Source organism: Solanum lycopersicum, chromosome 10, assembly GCF_036512215.1.
Source record: "Solanum lycopersicum chromosome 10, SLM_r2.1".
Taxonomy (NCBI): Eukaryota; Viridiplantae; Streptophyta; class Magnoliopsida; order Solanales; family Solanaceae; genus Solanum; species Solanum lycopersicum.
In genome coordinates, this window is record NC_090809.1 from 25,505,945 (window position 1) to 25,523,157 (window position 17,213).

Sequence of the window (17,213 nt, forward strand, 5' to 3'; positions counted from 1 at the left end):
CATAGATTCTACAAAAAAAATACATAATAAATTAAAAACTTAATGATACATTAAAAAGGACAAATGAAAAATTCTTGATACTTACAGGCTATCGCAGTCCTGTTTAGGGATGTCTTGTGCAAATTCAATCATGAAAGGAACTTGAGGCTCCAGAAGTGAACCAGTAATGTTGTCTTCGTATGCATGACAATCAACAAATTTTGTGCGTTCATTTTCTTCAAAAAATCCACTGTCCAGTAGGTAAGAAGGAAGCATTTAGACAACATTTTTATCTCACGAGGAATTGTATTTTTCCTTGTGCTAATGGATGAGTCGAAAACTCTTATCACTCTGTTTTTCAACTCAACAACAGCCAGCACCCAATGGAATTTTTGATCACAGTTAATTGGGATGTAGACCTCATCTACAAGATGCCATGGTAAAGTAGGTGGTATTCCAAAACCTTTGATGATGTTAATTATGAACCTCTCATGTACAGATAAAACTGAAGCGCGATCAATATGTTCTTGTGTAGTAAGACTATCATAATCATCGTCCTTGTAATATCTATCATAACAGTTTTTTACATGTGACATGAACAAGCAGTTGGTTGTTGTGTATCTGTATTGATCCATGCTGCAAAGTTTTTTTGATTTTTTACGAAGGTAGTAAAAAATCACATCGATGTGCTATAAACAAAATGAAAACATAGTAAGAAATGATATACATCTAAACAATATAAAAAAATACAATTATTAAAAAATAGTATGATACTTTTGCAAATTAAATAGTATGATACTTTTACAGAATGTATCATTTCTAATAAAATATTATGATACTTCTACAGAATGTATCATGTTATTATAATATAATTATGATTGATACATATTTGATAAATAGTTTAAGATTTTTACCTCATCAGACCAACATTTGTTTGGCTGTGACATGGCATAAAACCAATTCTTGTTCATTGGTAAAGCAACAACAAAGTCCATCATCGTAAATCCAAAAGAAGAAGATTTTGATCTGTACTTATCGTCCGATGGGTTCCTGCATATATGATACATAAGTTTTGAATATATGTACATGATACATAACACTCAATTACAATTTTTATATAACAAAGTATCATGAATTAGTTATATAAAAATGATTACGCCTAACACTTGCAAAAATAATGTATAAAACTTACTTATTGTTATGATTTTTTAGAAGCCCCCTTGACAACCAATTCATGTAATCCTCAGTAAGTTTCGGTGAAACTTAATCTGTAATGCCACATCCTTCGAACGGGAAATGGAGTCGAGCCATATCCTTTAATTTATCTTTTCCCTTCTCGCTTGACCCAAAAGAAGTACAATATGGAGATTGAATCCTTATCGAAGGCATTCTATTTCTATGCGCAGGAGTGACTGAATCGGTTCTAACGCCAATCTCTGTTATTGGAATATCAGTGGGTAATTGACTGTCGGTCAACAAGTACTGGCTGCTAGTTATATTCTGTGGATTGTAAAAATATAATGGTCTAGCATTAGTAGGATCTTTACCCAAATCTTTGATAAGCGCGTCTATTGATGCTTGAGTTGATGGCGATATTGTTGTTGAAATGGAAGATTCCTATATAATATGACATAATGATTTTTAAAATAAATTTGTGTGTAATGAAATTGTGTGTCATAAATCAAAATTGAAAAATCTACCGATGCATTCATTGTTGTTTTTTCGGGCAAAACATGAGGGATGTTGTGTTGAACATTGTCATCAACCTCTTGCTCCATGATATGTTCATTTAAATCTTGGTGCGATTGATGTGCATCACCATCCTGAATATGCAGTTTTGAAATAAAAATTGTTAATATAATTTGTGCTGATACGTAACATTGATTATAATCACATGATACATAGTCTTGAGTAAATGTGCATGACACATGACAACATTTAAAATGAAAAAAAAAATGTCCATGATACATAACATTGAATATATGTGCATGATACACGATATACATTAAAATGGAAAAATAAAGTGTTCAATGTATCATAAACATTACCTTTGGAGTATCACTGACTAGTTGTTCACCCTCATTTACAGAAACACCAACACCATCCTCAGTGACATCCCCTGCATCATCGACGATTTGATGTTCACCATTTTTACCAGAAAACCCAACACCATCCTCAGCTACACTACCCATATCAGAAAGATCAATTGATATGTGCTGAGATGTTTGTTTGTCAGACTGAAATGTGCTTGTATTAGCCTGAAAATTGATGTTTTTCTTGCCTATAGATTGCATCAACTGGGAGTGATCTTCTTTTATCAATATAATCAGTTTCTCAAATTTCTTGTCAACCTACAAATTGTAGATACATTTAGGATAAAAAATTTTTGTTTAAAATTAACAAAATAATTAACTTATGTAAGTTTTCAAATGTCCTTTCAACTCTTCAATATATGGAATTATATTGTTAACATTCTGTGAATCTGCAGACCCATGAACATTTGCAGCCGGGTTCAGAGACACGTCTGGAATAGAACCATGTACATCAGCAGCCGATTTCAGTGACACGTCTGGAACAGAACCATGTACATCATCAACATTCAAATTTGGAGGCAGATTTGACTTGGAAACATGTACATCATCATCCGGTGTCGGGGACACATTTGATTGATCAGGCTGGTTCTGTTATGACACCTTCTTTTTTTGTATAATCCCTTTTTTTCTTCTTTTTTGGCGGTGGTGGAGGAGATGTATCAGACACTCTAGAATATGTCCTCAATAACTGTTTGGGAGGTTTTGTGGAGAAATTATCAAAATCATCTTCCTCATTTGGTTGTACTAATGGTAGTGATGAAGAATGAGCATGTTCAACTTGAGCAAGGTCAAAAGCTTCAATTTCCTCTGCTGTTGGGACAATGTTTGAACATGCATTCTGAATGTATCACAACACATGAGATAATTTAACTGTTAATACAATAATATTTCAGAATGTATCACAAGGCATAAATAATGATATTCCATAGACAAATATAAAATTTTACCTCTTGGAAAATGGTAGACATAAGCATTTCAAACTTTGCCTTATCAGACACAACTCTCCAATTGCATATTCTTGGGATGACATTTCGTTCTTTCACAACTATTTCAGAATTTAAATTGGATGCACATTCGTATATCCAAACGTTAAGTGCATAGAGCATCCTATATAATCGATACAACTTTTTACTAACATCAAAATCATGTCTAAGTGAACCAATTAGTTTTGAAAATGATAGCTGACCCCAAGGAAAATGTTGATATCTACCATCTTCAACCATTAGAAAGTCGATACTAGATATAGTTGTATTATCAAGAGTAGCTAATACAAATGTATGAATAAAGAACAGTATAGACATTTGGAGTGCATCTTGATTGTTCTATCAATTACCCATCTTAAACCGTTGAGCTAGTTGATGCTTTGTAACACTAGTGACTGCACCAGGAAAATACTTTTGAAAAAGCATACAATTAGTTGGTTCTGGGTATTTGAAATCATTGGTATTTCCTCTGACCTTAAGTCCTGTTAATAATGCAAATTCATCTATACCAAATTTCAGGACACACCCGTTTGAATGTCTAATATGCAACACATTAGGGTTGTTTTGTTCCAACTCTAAAAGCAATAAGCACTTAGTTATTTGGCCCTGAAAATTACATTTAGAATTGTCTAAAAAGGGTCCAAAAATTGTATCCTTAAACATTTGGATAACATTCTTCCCTATGTATTTTTCAAAGTCCTTTAGGAAATTGTTGTTAAAATTGACAGCAAACCTTATGGGATGTGTTGGTATCTTTTTTAGCTTGTACTTCAGTGGCTGCAACTTAAAAAAATAGCAAATTATAACGATATTGAAATGTAAATACTAAATAAAACAACTAACACCTTACTGATACATGATATCAGTTTTCAGAAATTCATACTACATGAAAAACTTGTGATACATATCTACTACATGTATCAGTGCATTGACTAAACATTATAACATGTGATACATATATAATGCATGTATCAGTACATCGACTAAACACTATACACACTGATTCTATATGTATCATCAAGCACAGTTGATGACGCAGTTATTAAACTTAGTGAATGATACATTATAACAATTTTCAAAACTTCATGATACATAGAAAATATTATGATACACAACAAATTCATGTATCAATGCATCATCTAAAACACAATACACACTGATTCAAAATGTATCAGCAAGCACACTTGATGACACATTTATTAAAATTAATCACTGGTACATGATAAAAAATTTAAAAAACCCTTGATACATAGGAAATCATATGATACACATCTAGTTCATGTGTCAAAGCATAGACTAAACATTATAATCTACTTAGTACTCATGTATTAAACCTATTGACTGATACATGATAATAATTTTCATGATTTTTTGATACATATTGGATTCCTTAAAATTTTTACTAATTTCAACAACAGTTTTATGTACAAAAATACAAATCCGAAACAATGTAAGCCTAACAACAATGTTTGCTGCTTCTTTTTTCTTTTTTTTTGTTGTATTTTGACAACCTTTGATTTTGATGTTTCGCTAGAGTCTTTGTTTGAATCCTTCTGAAGATTCATAGAATCATGCAAAGACTTTTTTCTATTTTCTTTCCAATTTTCATCGTCGGAATCATATATCCTTCTATTAATTAACGGATCCATTACTATGATGTAATAGAACAATTAACCAAAACAAAAAAGGGAAGAAAAGAAGAACTGATTATGGATTAAGAAGAAAAAGAAGAAACCAATAAAAGATGTTGGATTAAGAAGAAGAAAAACGATGATGGATTAAGAAGAAAAAGAAGAAACCAATAAAAGATGCTAGGTTAACAAGAAGAAAGACGATGATGAAGAAACAAGAACCGAAGACGTGATGGAGTAAGAATAACAATTAGAACGGGAGAGAAATTGTCCATATTTTTGAAATTTCAAATTTTTTGAATTTTGAAATTCAAAATTTCAAAATTGGGTGTTTTAATTAAAATTAATAATTTAAAATCCAAAAATTGATTTAAAAGGTTGAGTGTTTTAATGGAGAAAATTCAAAATCCAAAAAATGATTTAAAAGATTGAGTGTTTTAATGGAGAAAAAATAGGCATTATATTGGGTAATTGTGTATTATAGGAGAGAGAATGTTATATATCTATACACTTCTACTAAAATTAAAAAAAAAGAGAATTATGTAATATTTAAAAAAAGAAGGAAAAATTAGAGAATATAAAACTTATAGTTGTGTATTTAAATTATTTTTCCATTTTTTTACTTGAATTAGTTAAAATGAATATAATTCAGTTACTTTTAAAGATAATTATCATAAATTAAGTGATTTTTGTGTAATGAAATAAAGTTAAGTGACTTTCTAATTAAAATTTATAGATTATTAGTTGAGTGACCATATATGAAATTAACTCTTGTTTTTCCACTTCTCCCCTACTTTCCTACTTGTTCACCCACTAACCACTGCATAACCAAGTCAGTTTCATAGGTTTTCTTCATAAATTAATGCTAAAAATAATTAACTATCTTCTTTCTTCAAATTACTACTACAATTTCATTTGTCATATCCCACAAAATTATTCAAAGCAATTTAAAGTGCATTCAGTATTTGCATTATTTTTATTGTTTCAGTTTTCTCTGGGAAAGAAGAGAAAACAAATTTAATAAAAAAATGAGAGGAAAAAGGTCAGAAAATGTAGGGTAGGAATACGTTACTACAAAAGTTAGTATCATCACATATCTAGTCCAACAAGTAAGACAAAACACTCTTTTATAAACTTTATGCTTGCAAATTTCGTTAGTATTACACTATCAATTACTTTCAAAATATTAGTTTATTTTTTTTTTATAAAATATGACTAAAGTGCTTATCAAGTGTCAAGTTTCCATAATCATATGATATACCAATAAGTAATGTGTAGTCATTATGGGTTTTAAAATAAAAATGCATCTTCCAAGATTCAAATTTCATATGTAATGTAATTGTGATAGTGTTTTTGAATTGAAGTTGTGCACAAACAAAAGATAAAGAATCCTTGTAAAAGGAAAAAGGTAAGTTAGGGATAATGGAAAAAAGTTCAAAAGATATTTTAGTAGGAGAGAATAGTCATCATTGTGTATCATACAATTGTAATTAATTGCTAATTTTAATTTTATCATTTGACTTTGTATTTTTCCTTTACTCCAATTAATATTAACATCATTATGACAACAACAAAATATCATATAATTTTTATTTGATAGAATAAAAGAATGCAAAGGGAAGTAATATTGAAACTTTAATTTCAAACGATTGTTAGAAATACTAATATGAAAGTCTATTCCGTAAACCATGAAAGCTTATCACGTAAGACCCTACTTGAGTTTGATATTTTTTAAATTCCCTAAAAAGTATAGCCCCACTCCTACTGACAATCTTTCTTCTGGATTCAAAAATGAATGTCTATTGATGTTTTCCTCTGCATATTTGCTAATGGAGAGTTCTTGTCACTGTGCTTTTTGTACTCTTAAAAGAAAGAAATGAGAGTCGTAATATTTTTGATTAATGTGAATCTTTGATCCACAATAACAAATTACATCGATTTCCAAAGTTTGACATATGCCATAATTTGTTGAAAAATATTGTATGAAGAAGAACAATAAGATGAAGGTCTGACAATATGAACAAAGAACACAAAATTTAAAGCTCAAACCACGTGCAAAATTCTTTCCTAAATATGATATTTGCTCCCTCTCCTCCACGAGATTTCCCATGGGATTGAATGCAAATTGTTTTAGTGGATATGACGAGCCTATGAATTTCTGAACTATGCAAAAAGTGAATAAATCTTGTTGTAAAGCAAGAACTTCAAGTCTTGATCATTTGGAGAAGAAATATTACTTTTGAGAATGTTAAAAAAATTGTATTATCAATTATGTAAAAAGTTATTTGTAAATCTTTATCGTAGGATTTAAATAAAGTTGGTGGTAACCAAAGAATGAAAGACGCTCCCTATCATTTGAAAGACACCAACTAATGAATTAAAAGTCACAATTTTACATTTAAATGGTACCACCAAAATAATGAAAAAAATGTTGGGATTTAGCAAGTGTGAATGGGAAAAGAAAAGAGAGAATATGAAAAGTGAGGGAACTATTTTGGAAGGAAAATGAAATGTCATTTGCAAAGTGCAAATAAAAAGTACTCCCATATCGGCAAAAGAAAGGTAAATTGTTGTCCTTATAGAAGGAAACACTTCCATTACTTATTAAAGAGCTAAGAAGAAAATGCCCCCTCGCGCGGTCGTCGCTTACTTGGCTTCGGCTTCGGCAAATGATGTGATTGATAAAATTTAATCAGTTTTTTGTTAAATCAAATAAATCCTGTTAAAAATTATTTCTTAAAAATTTGGATTTGGATTTGGCAAATGATGTGATTGATAAATTTTTTGGAAAAAATTTATTTAATCAGTTATTGTTAAATCAAATAAATCCTGTTAAAAATTATCTCTTAAAAATTTGCAGGTAACGGTAACACTCCGAAAAGTCGTTACTCTTTCCGAAAAGTCATTACTTTCCGAAAAGTCGTTACTTTCCAAAAAGTCATTATTTTCCTAACAGACACAATTTTCTGAAAAGTTGTTATGTTTTTCAAAAGACACAATTTTCTGGATAAAATGGGTTCGAACAGATTTCACTAAACAGACATGTTCCTTGCTGAAAATGGCTATAAAAGGAAGTCAATTTTCGATTTTTAAAACACTGAAATTTTTTTCTTTCTCTGCATTTATTTTCTCTCAAATAAAAAACAAAGTGTCGATCGACTGAGTCTGTGTGACTTGTTGTTGTTCTTAAGTTCGTTGAAGTTAAAGAAGTTTGAGGTACCGCTATTTCTTTAACAGGTTTAATCCATTTTATCTTGGGAGAAATTAATCTATAAACTTGGGTACATTGAGGGGATTAAATTTCTTAAGGACACACAGTAGTTTCTGTGAATTCGAATTAATTCTTGTATTTTATATTTTTTCTGCTTCATCTTATTTCTGTTTCTATTTATTAACTTATAAATACAGGTTATTGTAAGAATAACAATCTTAAGAAATTTAACAGTTTTTGTATTTGAGGTTTCTGGAGATTAAAAACCTTTATGGTTTTCTACTCTGCTTGAATTTTTAAAATTAATTTGATTAACGATTAAAAGAACATAAAAACTTAATCGTTAAATTAGAAACAGTTTGTGTAAAGATTTGTTCTTTACTGTTAGTATTTTAAATACTTAATTTATCTTCCATTTGTGACAGAAAAATATGACTAATTCAAGTCAAACAAATGCTGGAACAGTAAGTACTGCAACAACAACGGTTGCACATAATCGTTCAAATGCTGTCTTAGCAACGGCTGAGAAACCTGCAAAGTTTTCTGGAGTCAACTTTAAGAGATGGCAGCAAAAGATGTTCTTCTATCTCACTACGTTGAGTCTGCAGAAGTTCATCAATGAGAATGTTCTTGTTATGTCAGATGAAACTCCGGCTGATGAACGATTCTTGGTAACAGAAGCATGGACACACTAAGATTTTTTGTGTAAAAATTTATTTTGAGTGGTCTTCAAGATGATCTGTACATTGTGTACAGCAATGCCAAAACCTCAAAAGAACTCTGGGATGCTTTAGAAAAGAAGTACAAAACAGAAGATGCCGGAATGAAGAAATTCATTGTGGCAAAATTTCTAGACTCTAAGGTGATAGACAGTAAGACTGTCATCACCCAAGTTCAAGAATTGCAGGTCATAATCCATGATCTTTTTGCTGAAGGTATAAATTTATTTAATGCCTATGTTAGAAATATTAGGTTTTCCCTTAATACTCACATAAGTTTTAATGTAGGATTGATTGTGAATGATGTTTTTCAAGTGGCTGCAATTATTGAAAAGTTACCTCCATTTTGGAAGGACTTTAAAAACTACTTGAACCACAAACGCAAGGAGATTACTGTTGAAGATCTCATAGTAAGGTTGAGAATTGAAGAGGATAATAAGGCTGCAGAAAAGAGGTCACGTGGTAATTCAACAATATCTGGAGTAAATTTTTTTGAAGAGGATTCCACAAAATTAAAGAAAAGAAAGAAAGCATCTGGTCCAAAAAGCAATCCTCCTAAGAAGAAATTCAATGGAAACTGCTTTAATTGTGGTAAACATAGTCATAGGGCTAATGAATGTCGGGGTCCTAAGAAGGACAAGAAAAATAAAGATCAAGCAAACTTGGCTGAATCCAAAGGAGAAATGGACGATCTCTGTGCAATGCTTTCAGAATGTAACTTGGTTGGAAATCCAAGAGAATGGTGGATAGATTCTGGTGCCTCATGACATGTTTGTGCCAACAAAGAATTATTTTCATCATATACTCCAGCACTTACAGATGAAAAATTGTTTATGGCAAACTCCGTTGTTACAAAGTTGGAAGGAACTGGACAAGTCCTATTAAAGATGACATCAGGCAAGGTCGTAACTTTGAATAGGGTCTCATATGTTCCAGAATTGAGAAAGAATTTAGTTTCAATTCCAGTTCTAACAAAGAATGGATTTAAATGTGTATTTTTTTCTGAGAAAGTAGTAGTAAACAAAATTGATATGTGTGTAGGAAAAGACTATCTTAGTGATGGCCTTTTCAAACTCAATGTAATTGTAGTTGATATGAATAAAGATTTTTCTTCTTATTACTTGCTTGAGTCTAAATGTTTATGGCATGAACGTTTGGGACACGCTAATAACAAAACCTTGTGAAAACTGATTAACTTAAATATTTCAAATTTGTGTTGAATCTAAGTATGCTAAGCATTCTTATAAATCTGTTGAAAGGAATTCAAATCCTTTAGAATTGATTCACACTGATATTTGTGACATGAAGTCAACACCATCACGTGGTGGGAAAAAGTATTTCATAACTTTTATTGACGATTGCACTAGATATTGTTATGTCTATTTGCTAAATAGTAAGGATGAAGCAATAGATGCATTTAGGCAATATAAAACTGAAGTTGAAAATCAGTTAGATAAAAAGATCAAAATGATCAAAAGTGATAGAGGTGGAGAATATGAATCTCCATTTGCAGAAATATGTTTAGAAAATAGAATAATCTATCAAACTACTGCTCCTTACACTCCTCAGTCTAATGGAATTGCAGAAAGGAAAAATCAAACTTTAAAAGAAATGATGAATGCATTACTAATATGTTCAGGTATACCACAGAACTTGTGGGGGGAAGCTATCTTTACAGCAAATCAGATACATAACAGAGTGCCTCACTCAAAGACAAATGTAATTCCATATGAGAAATGGAAAGGTAGAAAACCCAATTTGAAATATTTCAAAGTGTGGGGGTGTCTAGCCAAAGTGGAAGTTCCTATATCTAAGAAGGTAAAAATAGGACCTAAGACTGTGGATTGTGTATTCATTGGATATGCCACAAACAATAAGGCAGGAATTTTTTGAACATATCTATCCGTATAAAACTAGAATTGAGTCATCTAGTTGGGGATCTAAACAACCCAGAGAATGAACAAAATGAAGAAAGTCCAACACGCAGTAAACTTCAAAAGATATCTACTTTATTTGGATCAGATTTTGTACTATTTCTTCTTGAAAGTGAGCCTCAAACATTCAAGGAAGCAATGTTGTGTAGCGACTCAACCTCTTGGAAGGAGGCTGTTAATAGTGAAGTTGAATCATTCTTAAGCACTCATACTTGGGGAGTTGGTTGATCTTACTCCAGGGAACAAACCCTTGGATTCAAAATGGATCTTTAAAAGGAAGATGAAAGACGATGGAACTATTGACAAATATAAAGCAAGACTTGTTGTCAAAGGTTTTAGACAAAATAAAGGTCTTGATTATTTTGACACATACTCGCCAGTGACTAGGATTACATCAATTCAGATGTTAATTGCACTAGCTGCAGTGTACGGTCTTGAAATTCATCAAATGGATGTGAAAACAGCCTTCTTAAATGGAGTGCTTGAAGAGGAAATTTACATAGAACAGATTGAGGGTTTTGTAGTTCCTGGTAAAGAAAAGAAAGTGTGCAAACTTATTATGTCACTTTATGGGCTAAAACAAGCACCAAAACAATGGCATGTAATGTTTGATCAAACCATGTTGTCAAATGGATTTAAGATCAATGAATGTGATAAATGTGTTTACATTAAAGATACTCCAAATCAGGAAGTTATTTTATGCCTATATGTAGATGATATGCTTATAATGAGTGTATGCTTGCTAGTAAGTTTGATATGAAAGATTTAGGAGTTGCTGATGTGATATTAGGAATTAAAATTCTTAAAACTCCTAACGGTATAGCATTGTCTCAAACTCATTATATTCAAAAAAATACTTGAAAAATTCAATTTTTTGAATTTTAAAAGGGCAAATACTCCAATTGATGTAAATCTTCATCTTGCAAAGAATAAAGGTGAAAGTCAGTCTCAATTGGACTATGCTAGCGTATTGGGAAGCTTAATGTATATCATGAATTGTACACGACCAGACATAGCTTGCGCTATTAGTAAATTGAGTCGATACACAAGTAATCCTAATCATAATCATTGGTTGGCAATGAAGAGAGTTTTGGGATACTTAGATGACACTCAAAACTATGTTTTACATTACAACAAATATCCAGTCGTTCTTGAAGGATATAGTGAGGCAAATTGGATTACTGGGTCAACTGAAACAAAATCCACCAGTGGATACGTTTTTACTATTGGTGGATGAGCAATATCTTGGAAATCATCCAAACAAACATGTATAGCTCGCTCTACAATGGAGTCTGAATTCATTGCTTTAGACAAGGCAGGTGAAGAAGCTGAATGGCTCCGGAATTTCTTAGAAGATATTTCATTTTGGCCCAAACCAATGGCCCCTATATGCATATATTGTGATAGTCAAGCTGCAATAGGAAGGGCTGGAAGCATTATGTATAACGGAAAGTCTCGTCACATAAGACGAAGACATAACTCTGTGAGACAACTACTCTCTAGTGGAATTATCACAATTGACTATGTGAAGTCAAAAGATAATGTGTCGAATCCACTTACAAAAGGCCTAAATAGAGAGGGAGTTGAGAAATCATCGACGGGAATGGGACTATGGCCGAGAACAAGTCATCGTGGCGGTAACTCTACCTAGAAGACTGGAGATCCCAAGATCTAGGTTCAAGGAGATAAAACAAAGTCATTGATGACGGTTCAACATTGTCAAAGGAAAAGAAAAAATTATTATTTTATGGTCCATTCTCATGATGAGACAATTTTTAGTAACCAGGATAAAGACATAAGGGCTTTTTAATGGTTTCTAAGTATGATACAGGGAATATCAAATGGTGTATCTATGGGATAACACATTTATAAATCACCTATGTAAGTGTGAAGTGTAAGCCGCTTCAAGGAGAATCCAATAAGGCCATTTCTTTAAACACTTACTATCCCAGATGTGTTCATGGCTGAACGAACAAAACAATGAGAACTAAGAACAGTTCAAGGGTTGATTGTGTGACATATGTTGTCTAGGTATACACCAAAGCTCGACGGTTCAAAGATATCAAATCTACCGATTGACCGAGTATATACGATATATGTTCACTATGGAAAGTTTAAAGGGAAACCTACTTATCCAGATACGATTAACCTTTACCTACAAGACACACAAGTTTTTTCATGCATATGTTTTAACAATAGCCTTCCCCATTTTTGTGGGGGATTGTTGGGATTTAGCAAGTGTAAATGGGAAAAGAAAAGAGAGAATATGAAAAGTGAGGGAACTACTTTGGAAGGAAAATGAAAAGTCATTTGCAAAGTGCAAAAGAAAAGTCATTTCTCCCATATCGACAAAAGAAAGGGAAATTGTTGTCCTTGTAGAAGGAAACACTTCCATTACTTCTTAAAGAGCTAAGAAAAAGATGTCCCCTCGCGCCGTCGTCGTCGCTCGCTCGGCCTCGACTTCGGCTTTGGATTTGGATTTGACAAATGATTTGATTGATAAATTTTTTGGACAAAATTTTTTTAATCAGTTTTCGTTGAATCAAATAAATCCTGTTAAAAATTATCTCTTATAAATTTACAGGTAACCGTAACATTCCGAAAAGTTGTTACTCTTTCCGAAAAGTCGTTACTTTCTGAAAAGTCGTTACTTTCCAAAAAGTCATTATTTTCCTACTTGACACAATTTTCCAAAATGATGTTATTTTTTTCCAAAAGACACAACTTTCTTGATAAAATGGGTCCGAACAGATTTCACTGAACAGACATGTTCCTTGCTGAAAATGACTATAAAAGGAAGTCAATTTTCGATTTTTAAAACACTGAAATTTTTTTCTTTCTCTGCACTTATTTTCTCTCAAATAAAAAAAACAAAGTGTCGATCGATTGAATCTATGTGACTTGTTGCTGTTCTTAAGTTCGTTGAAGTTAAAGAAGTTTGAGGTACCACTATTTCTTTAACAGGTTTAATCCCTTTTATCTTGGGAGAAATTAATCCATAACCTTGGGTACAATGAGGGGATTAAATTTCTTAAGAACACACAATAGTTTCTGTGGACTCGGATTAATTCTTGTACTTTATATTTTTTCTGCTTCATCTTATTTCTGTTTATTGACTTATAAATACAGGTTATTGTAAGAATAACAAAAAAACACTCCATTTAAAATACACCTCTTCATTTGAGTAAAAAACTTTATTAATAATTTAATTTCAGTTTTTTATTTTAGTAAAATTTCAAATGCTTTTGTGTGCAAATATGTAGAGAATAAGGGAAGAAAAATTAAGTCATAATGGCAGAAGCATAAAGAAGAACACAAACATGAAGGTTTGATAATAATATCAAAGAACACAGAATTGAAGGCATTAAAAACGTGCACACTTTCTAAAAATGAAAATTTACAACTTTGCTCCCTGCTATTGCTATGGAATTGTATGCAAATAATTTTAGTGGATATGACAAGCCAATGAATTTCTACACTATGAAAAAAAATGTAGAAATTTTATTGGAAAGCAAAAACTTGGCTTGATCTTTTGGATACGAGACGATTTCTCTGCAGAATGTTGTAAAGAAACGTATTTTGTTAAAAGTTATTTGTGAATCTGCAATGGCTGGATTTAAATAGAGATGGTAGTACCCAAAGAATGAAAAACACACCATTTCATTTAAAAGACATATTTTTTTATTTAAATGACTAGAGATGACAGTTGGAATAGGGCAGAGAAGGGCAGGGCAGGGCATACCCTTACTAGGACAGGGCATGGGAATAAGTACATAGGGCGGGGTTAGACAGTGCAGGACATGTAAAGTATAGCCTTTGGAATATATCCAATGCAGAAAGTATTAAAGTCACCACACTATGAAACTGTTTGATATGTTTTGAATTATTAATCTATTATAACATAGTGTAATTAATTATGACCAACAAATAAAGTTTTTGATGAAATTAAAAATCTTAGGAGATATTTGTAAAGCAATTGCAATACTAGTGTTACAACTTAAAAAAGTTATCAAAATAAGTTCAATGAAAATTCATTCTTCAAAGTAAAAAATACATACGAAAAATGGAAAATAACGTAAATGGGGCGAGGCTGGTCTTAGCGGAGTGGGTTAGGGAAGGGGGAACTTTTAAATATTGTTAAACGGTCATAGGTAGGGTGGGTCAAAATCTTGGTAGGTCAAGGTTCGTCCGCCCAAACCCGCTCTAACCGCCCCATTGTCATTCCTTTATGTTACACCAACTAAAGAATGAAAAGTCACACTCCTTCATTTAAAATATGCCTCTTCATTTAAGAAAAAAACTTTAATATAGAATTTAATTTCAATTTACATTTGAATCAAACATCATATGGTTTTATGTGTAATGGGAACGGAATAAGAGAAGAAAAATAAAGCCATAATGGTAGGAGTACGTATATCTATTTTATTTTGTTATTTTGTGTAAGTAAAGCCATAATGGTAGAAGTACGTATATCTATTCTATTTTATTATTTTGTGTGGAGTTATGTAAAATCGGAAGCCATTAATAAAAACTAAATGTGTAGTTACTATAGAGGATGAGGAGGCTAGTTTTGAAAATAAATAAATAAAAATGAAATTCTTACTTGCGGTGGCGTCATATCACCTTGAGGGTTCTCTTATGTATATAGTAGTAAAATCACATGCTGTAACGACCTGTTTAGTCGTTTTGAGCAGCAGATTTTATTTCTGGAAAAACTGGCTAAGTCGACGGATCCCACGACGAACCGTCGTGGGGGTCTCGTTCAAAAACACTTAGAATTATGAAATTTGGGTACTTAAATCGACTCTCTAAACTTCACGATGAAGTGGCACGACGGACCGTCACAGGCGTGACGGGCCATCACACACCCTTGGTATAAAGCTAGTCTCTGAACTCTGTGACGACTCAGCAGGACGGACCGTCACAGGCACGACGGCCCGTCACAAGCTGCGTAATCCCAGGCTGGGTCGGATTTCTTTAAATGTTTTAAGGGACGTTTTGGACTATTCCTGCTATAATTATAAATTTAGCGGGTGAATATTAATAATCCAATTTCTTGAGGGTTAAATGAGATAACCTTAAATTAATTAATGGATTGATTTATCATCTTTTATACTTAATTATATGCTAATTAGGGAAAAAAGAAAAAGGGGTTTGAATAAGAAAAATAGAAAGAACAAGAGTGGGAGAATCGATCAAGAGAGAGAGGGATGAAGAGAATAACAAGGCTTTGGGGAAATAGCTTGCTTGATCACGAATCCTCGGTGGAGGTAGGTTATGGTTTTTATGCTATTCGTAGTAAACTCTTAATAGCGAATGATCTGTATTGGGTAGTGTTGTAAACCCTTCTATATGCTTAACTGTATGCTTGCATGAATGTGATTATATAATTGTGATAAAATAAGCATTATGAAGCTATTGAATCCTAAATCTTGAAAACCCTAATCTACTTTATTAATGATGATGCCTTAGTATAAAGAAGGCTTGATGAACGAAAGTAGTGAGATTAGGGGATCGGATGCCACGTTCTGGTACCAGGATAGTATTTGAGGATCGGAGTGTCACGTTCTGACACCAGGATAGTATATGGATTGCGTGCCACGTTCCGATACCAGGATAGTATATATGGATCGGGTGCCACGTTCTGGTACCAGGATAGTATATGAGGATCGGAGTGTCACGTTCCAACACCAGGATAGTATATGGATCGGGTGCCACGTTCCGATACCAGGATAGTATATGAGGATCGGAGTGTCACGTTCCGACACAAGGATAGTATATGGATCGGGTGCCACGTTCCGGTACCAGAATAGTATATATGGATCGGGTGCCACGTTCCGGTACCAGGATAGTATATGAGGATCGGAGTGTCACGTTCCGACACCAGGATAGAATACGGATTGGGGGTCACATTCCGGTACCAGGATTAGTAAAGAGAATGAATCTTGAAATATGTTAATATACTCAATTTAATGAACCTAATTCCCAAATGAGTATGATGGGGAGGCGTGAGTCCTCATTGATGTGCTTGGTGTTGTGACCAAGGGTTATGGCAATTGTAAATGCCGCATGTTGAGTATTGTAGTTGATTTTATGATATTATTTGATATATACTGTTATCTATTTTGAGTTGGCCGATGATATCTACTCAGTAATTGTGTTTTGTACTGACCCCTACTTGTATGTTTTTCTCTTGTTATTTGTGGACTGCAGCAAACGTGCCGTCGTCTTCAACTCAACAACAACTTTAGCCAGTTTTCACCACGTCAGATTTTAGGGTGAGCTATTCTTCCTAGCTCGGACTGGATTCTCTCTCATTCATGTCTTGATGTCCTTGAAGTTCGGACATGGACTATCTCTTGTATTTGTTTTAGTTTCCTAGACATTCTTAGATGTAGTAATTTGAGGATAGATGTTCTTGTAATGATGACTTCCAGATTTTGGGAATAATAAGTTTTAATTTTCATTAATGAGTTTAAGTCTTCCGCATTATATTATGTTAATTATGGTTGAAATGTTGGGGTTTAGATTGGTTGGTTCGCTCACATAGTAGGATAAGTGTGGCTGCCACTCGCGGCCCGTTTTGGGTTGTGACAAACTTGGTATCAGAGCATCAGGTTCGTTGGTCTCATCACACAAGAACGAGTCTAGTAGAGTCTTAAG

The 17,213-nt window shown here is 32.8% G+C and overlaps 1 protein-coding gene across 1 annotated transcript in view; it reads right to left on the bottom strand.

The window, feature by feature from the left end:
* Window positions 1–1,242: 1,242 nt before the first annotated feature.
* LOC138338770 (uncharacterized) overlaps window positions 1,243–17,213 on the bottom strand; it is a 40,601-nt gene continuing 24,630 nt past the window's right edge. The window contains exons 3-9 of the mRNA XM_069289857.1: window positions 3,406–3,537; window positions 3,020–3,336; window positions 2,673–2,910; window positions 2,451–2,548; window positions 2,028–2,330; window positions 1,680–1,802; window positions 1,243–1,596 (exon numbers count right to left, since the gene is read on the bottom strand). Of these exons, the coding sequence (XP_069145958.1) occupies window positions 1,243–1,596; window positions 1,680–1,802; window positions 2,028–2,330; window positions 2,451–2,548; window positions 2,673–2,910; window positions 3,020–3,336; window positions 3,406–3,537 (1,565 nt within the window). The remainder of the gene's footprint in view (window positions 1,597–1,679; window positions 1,803–2,027; window positions 2,331–2,450; window positions 2,549–2,672; window positions 2,911–3,019; window positions 3,337–3,405; window positions 3,538–17,213) is intronic.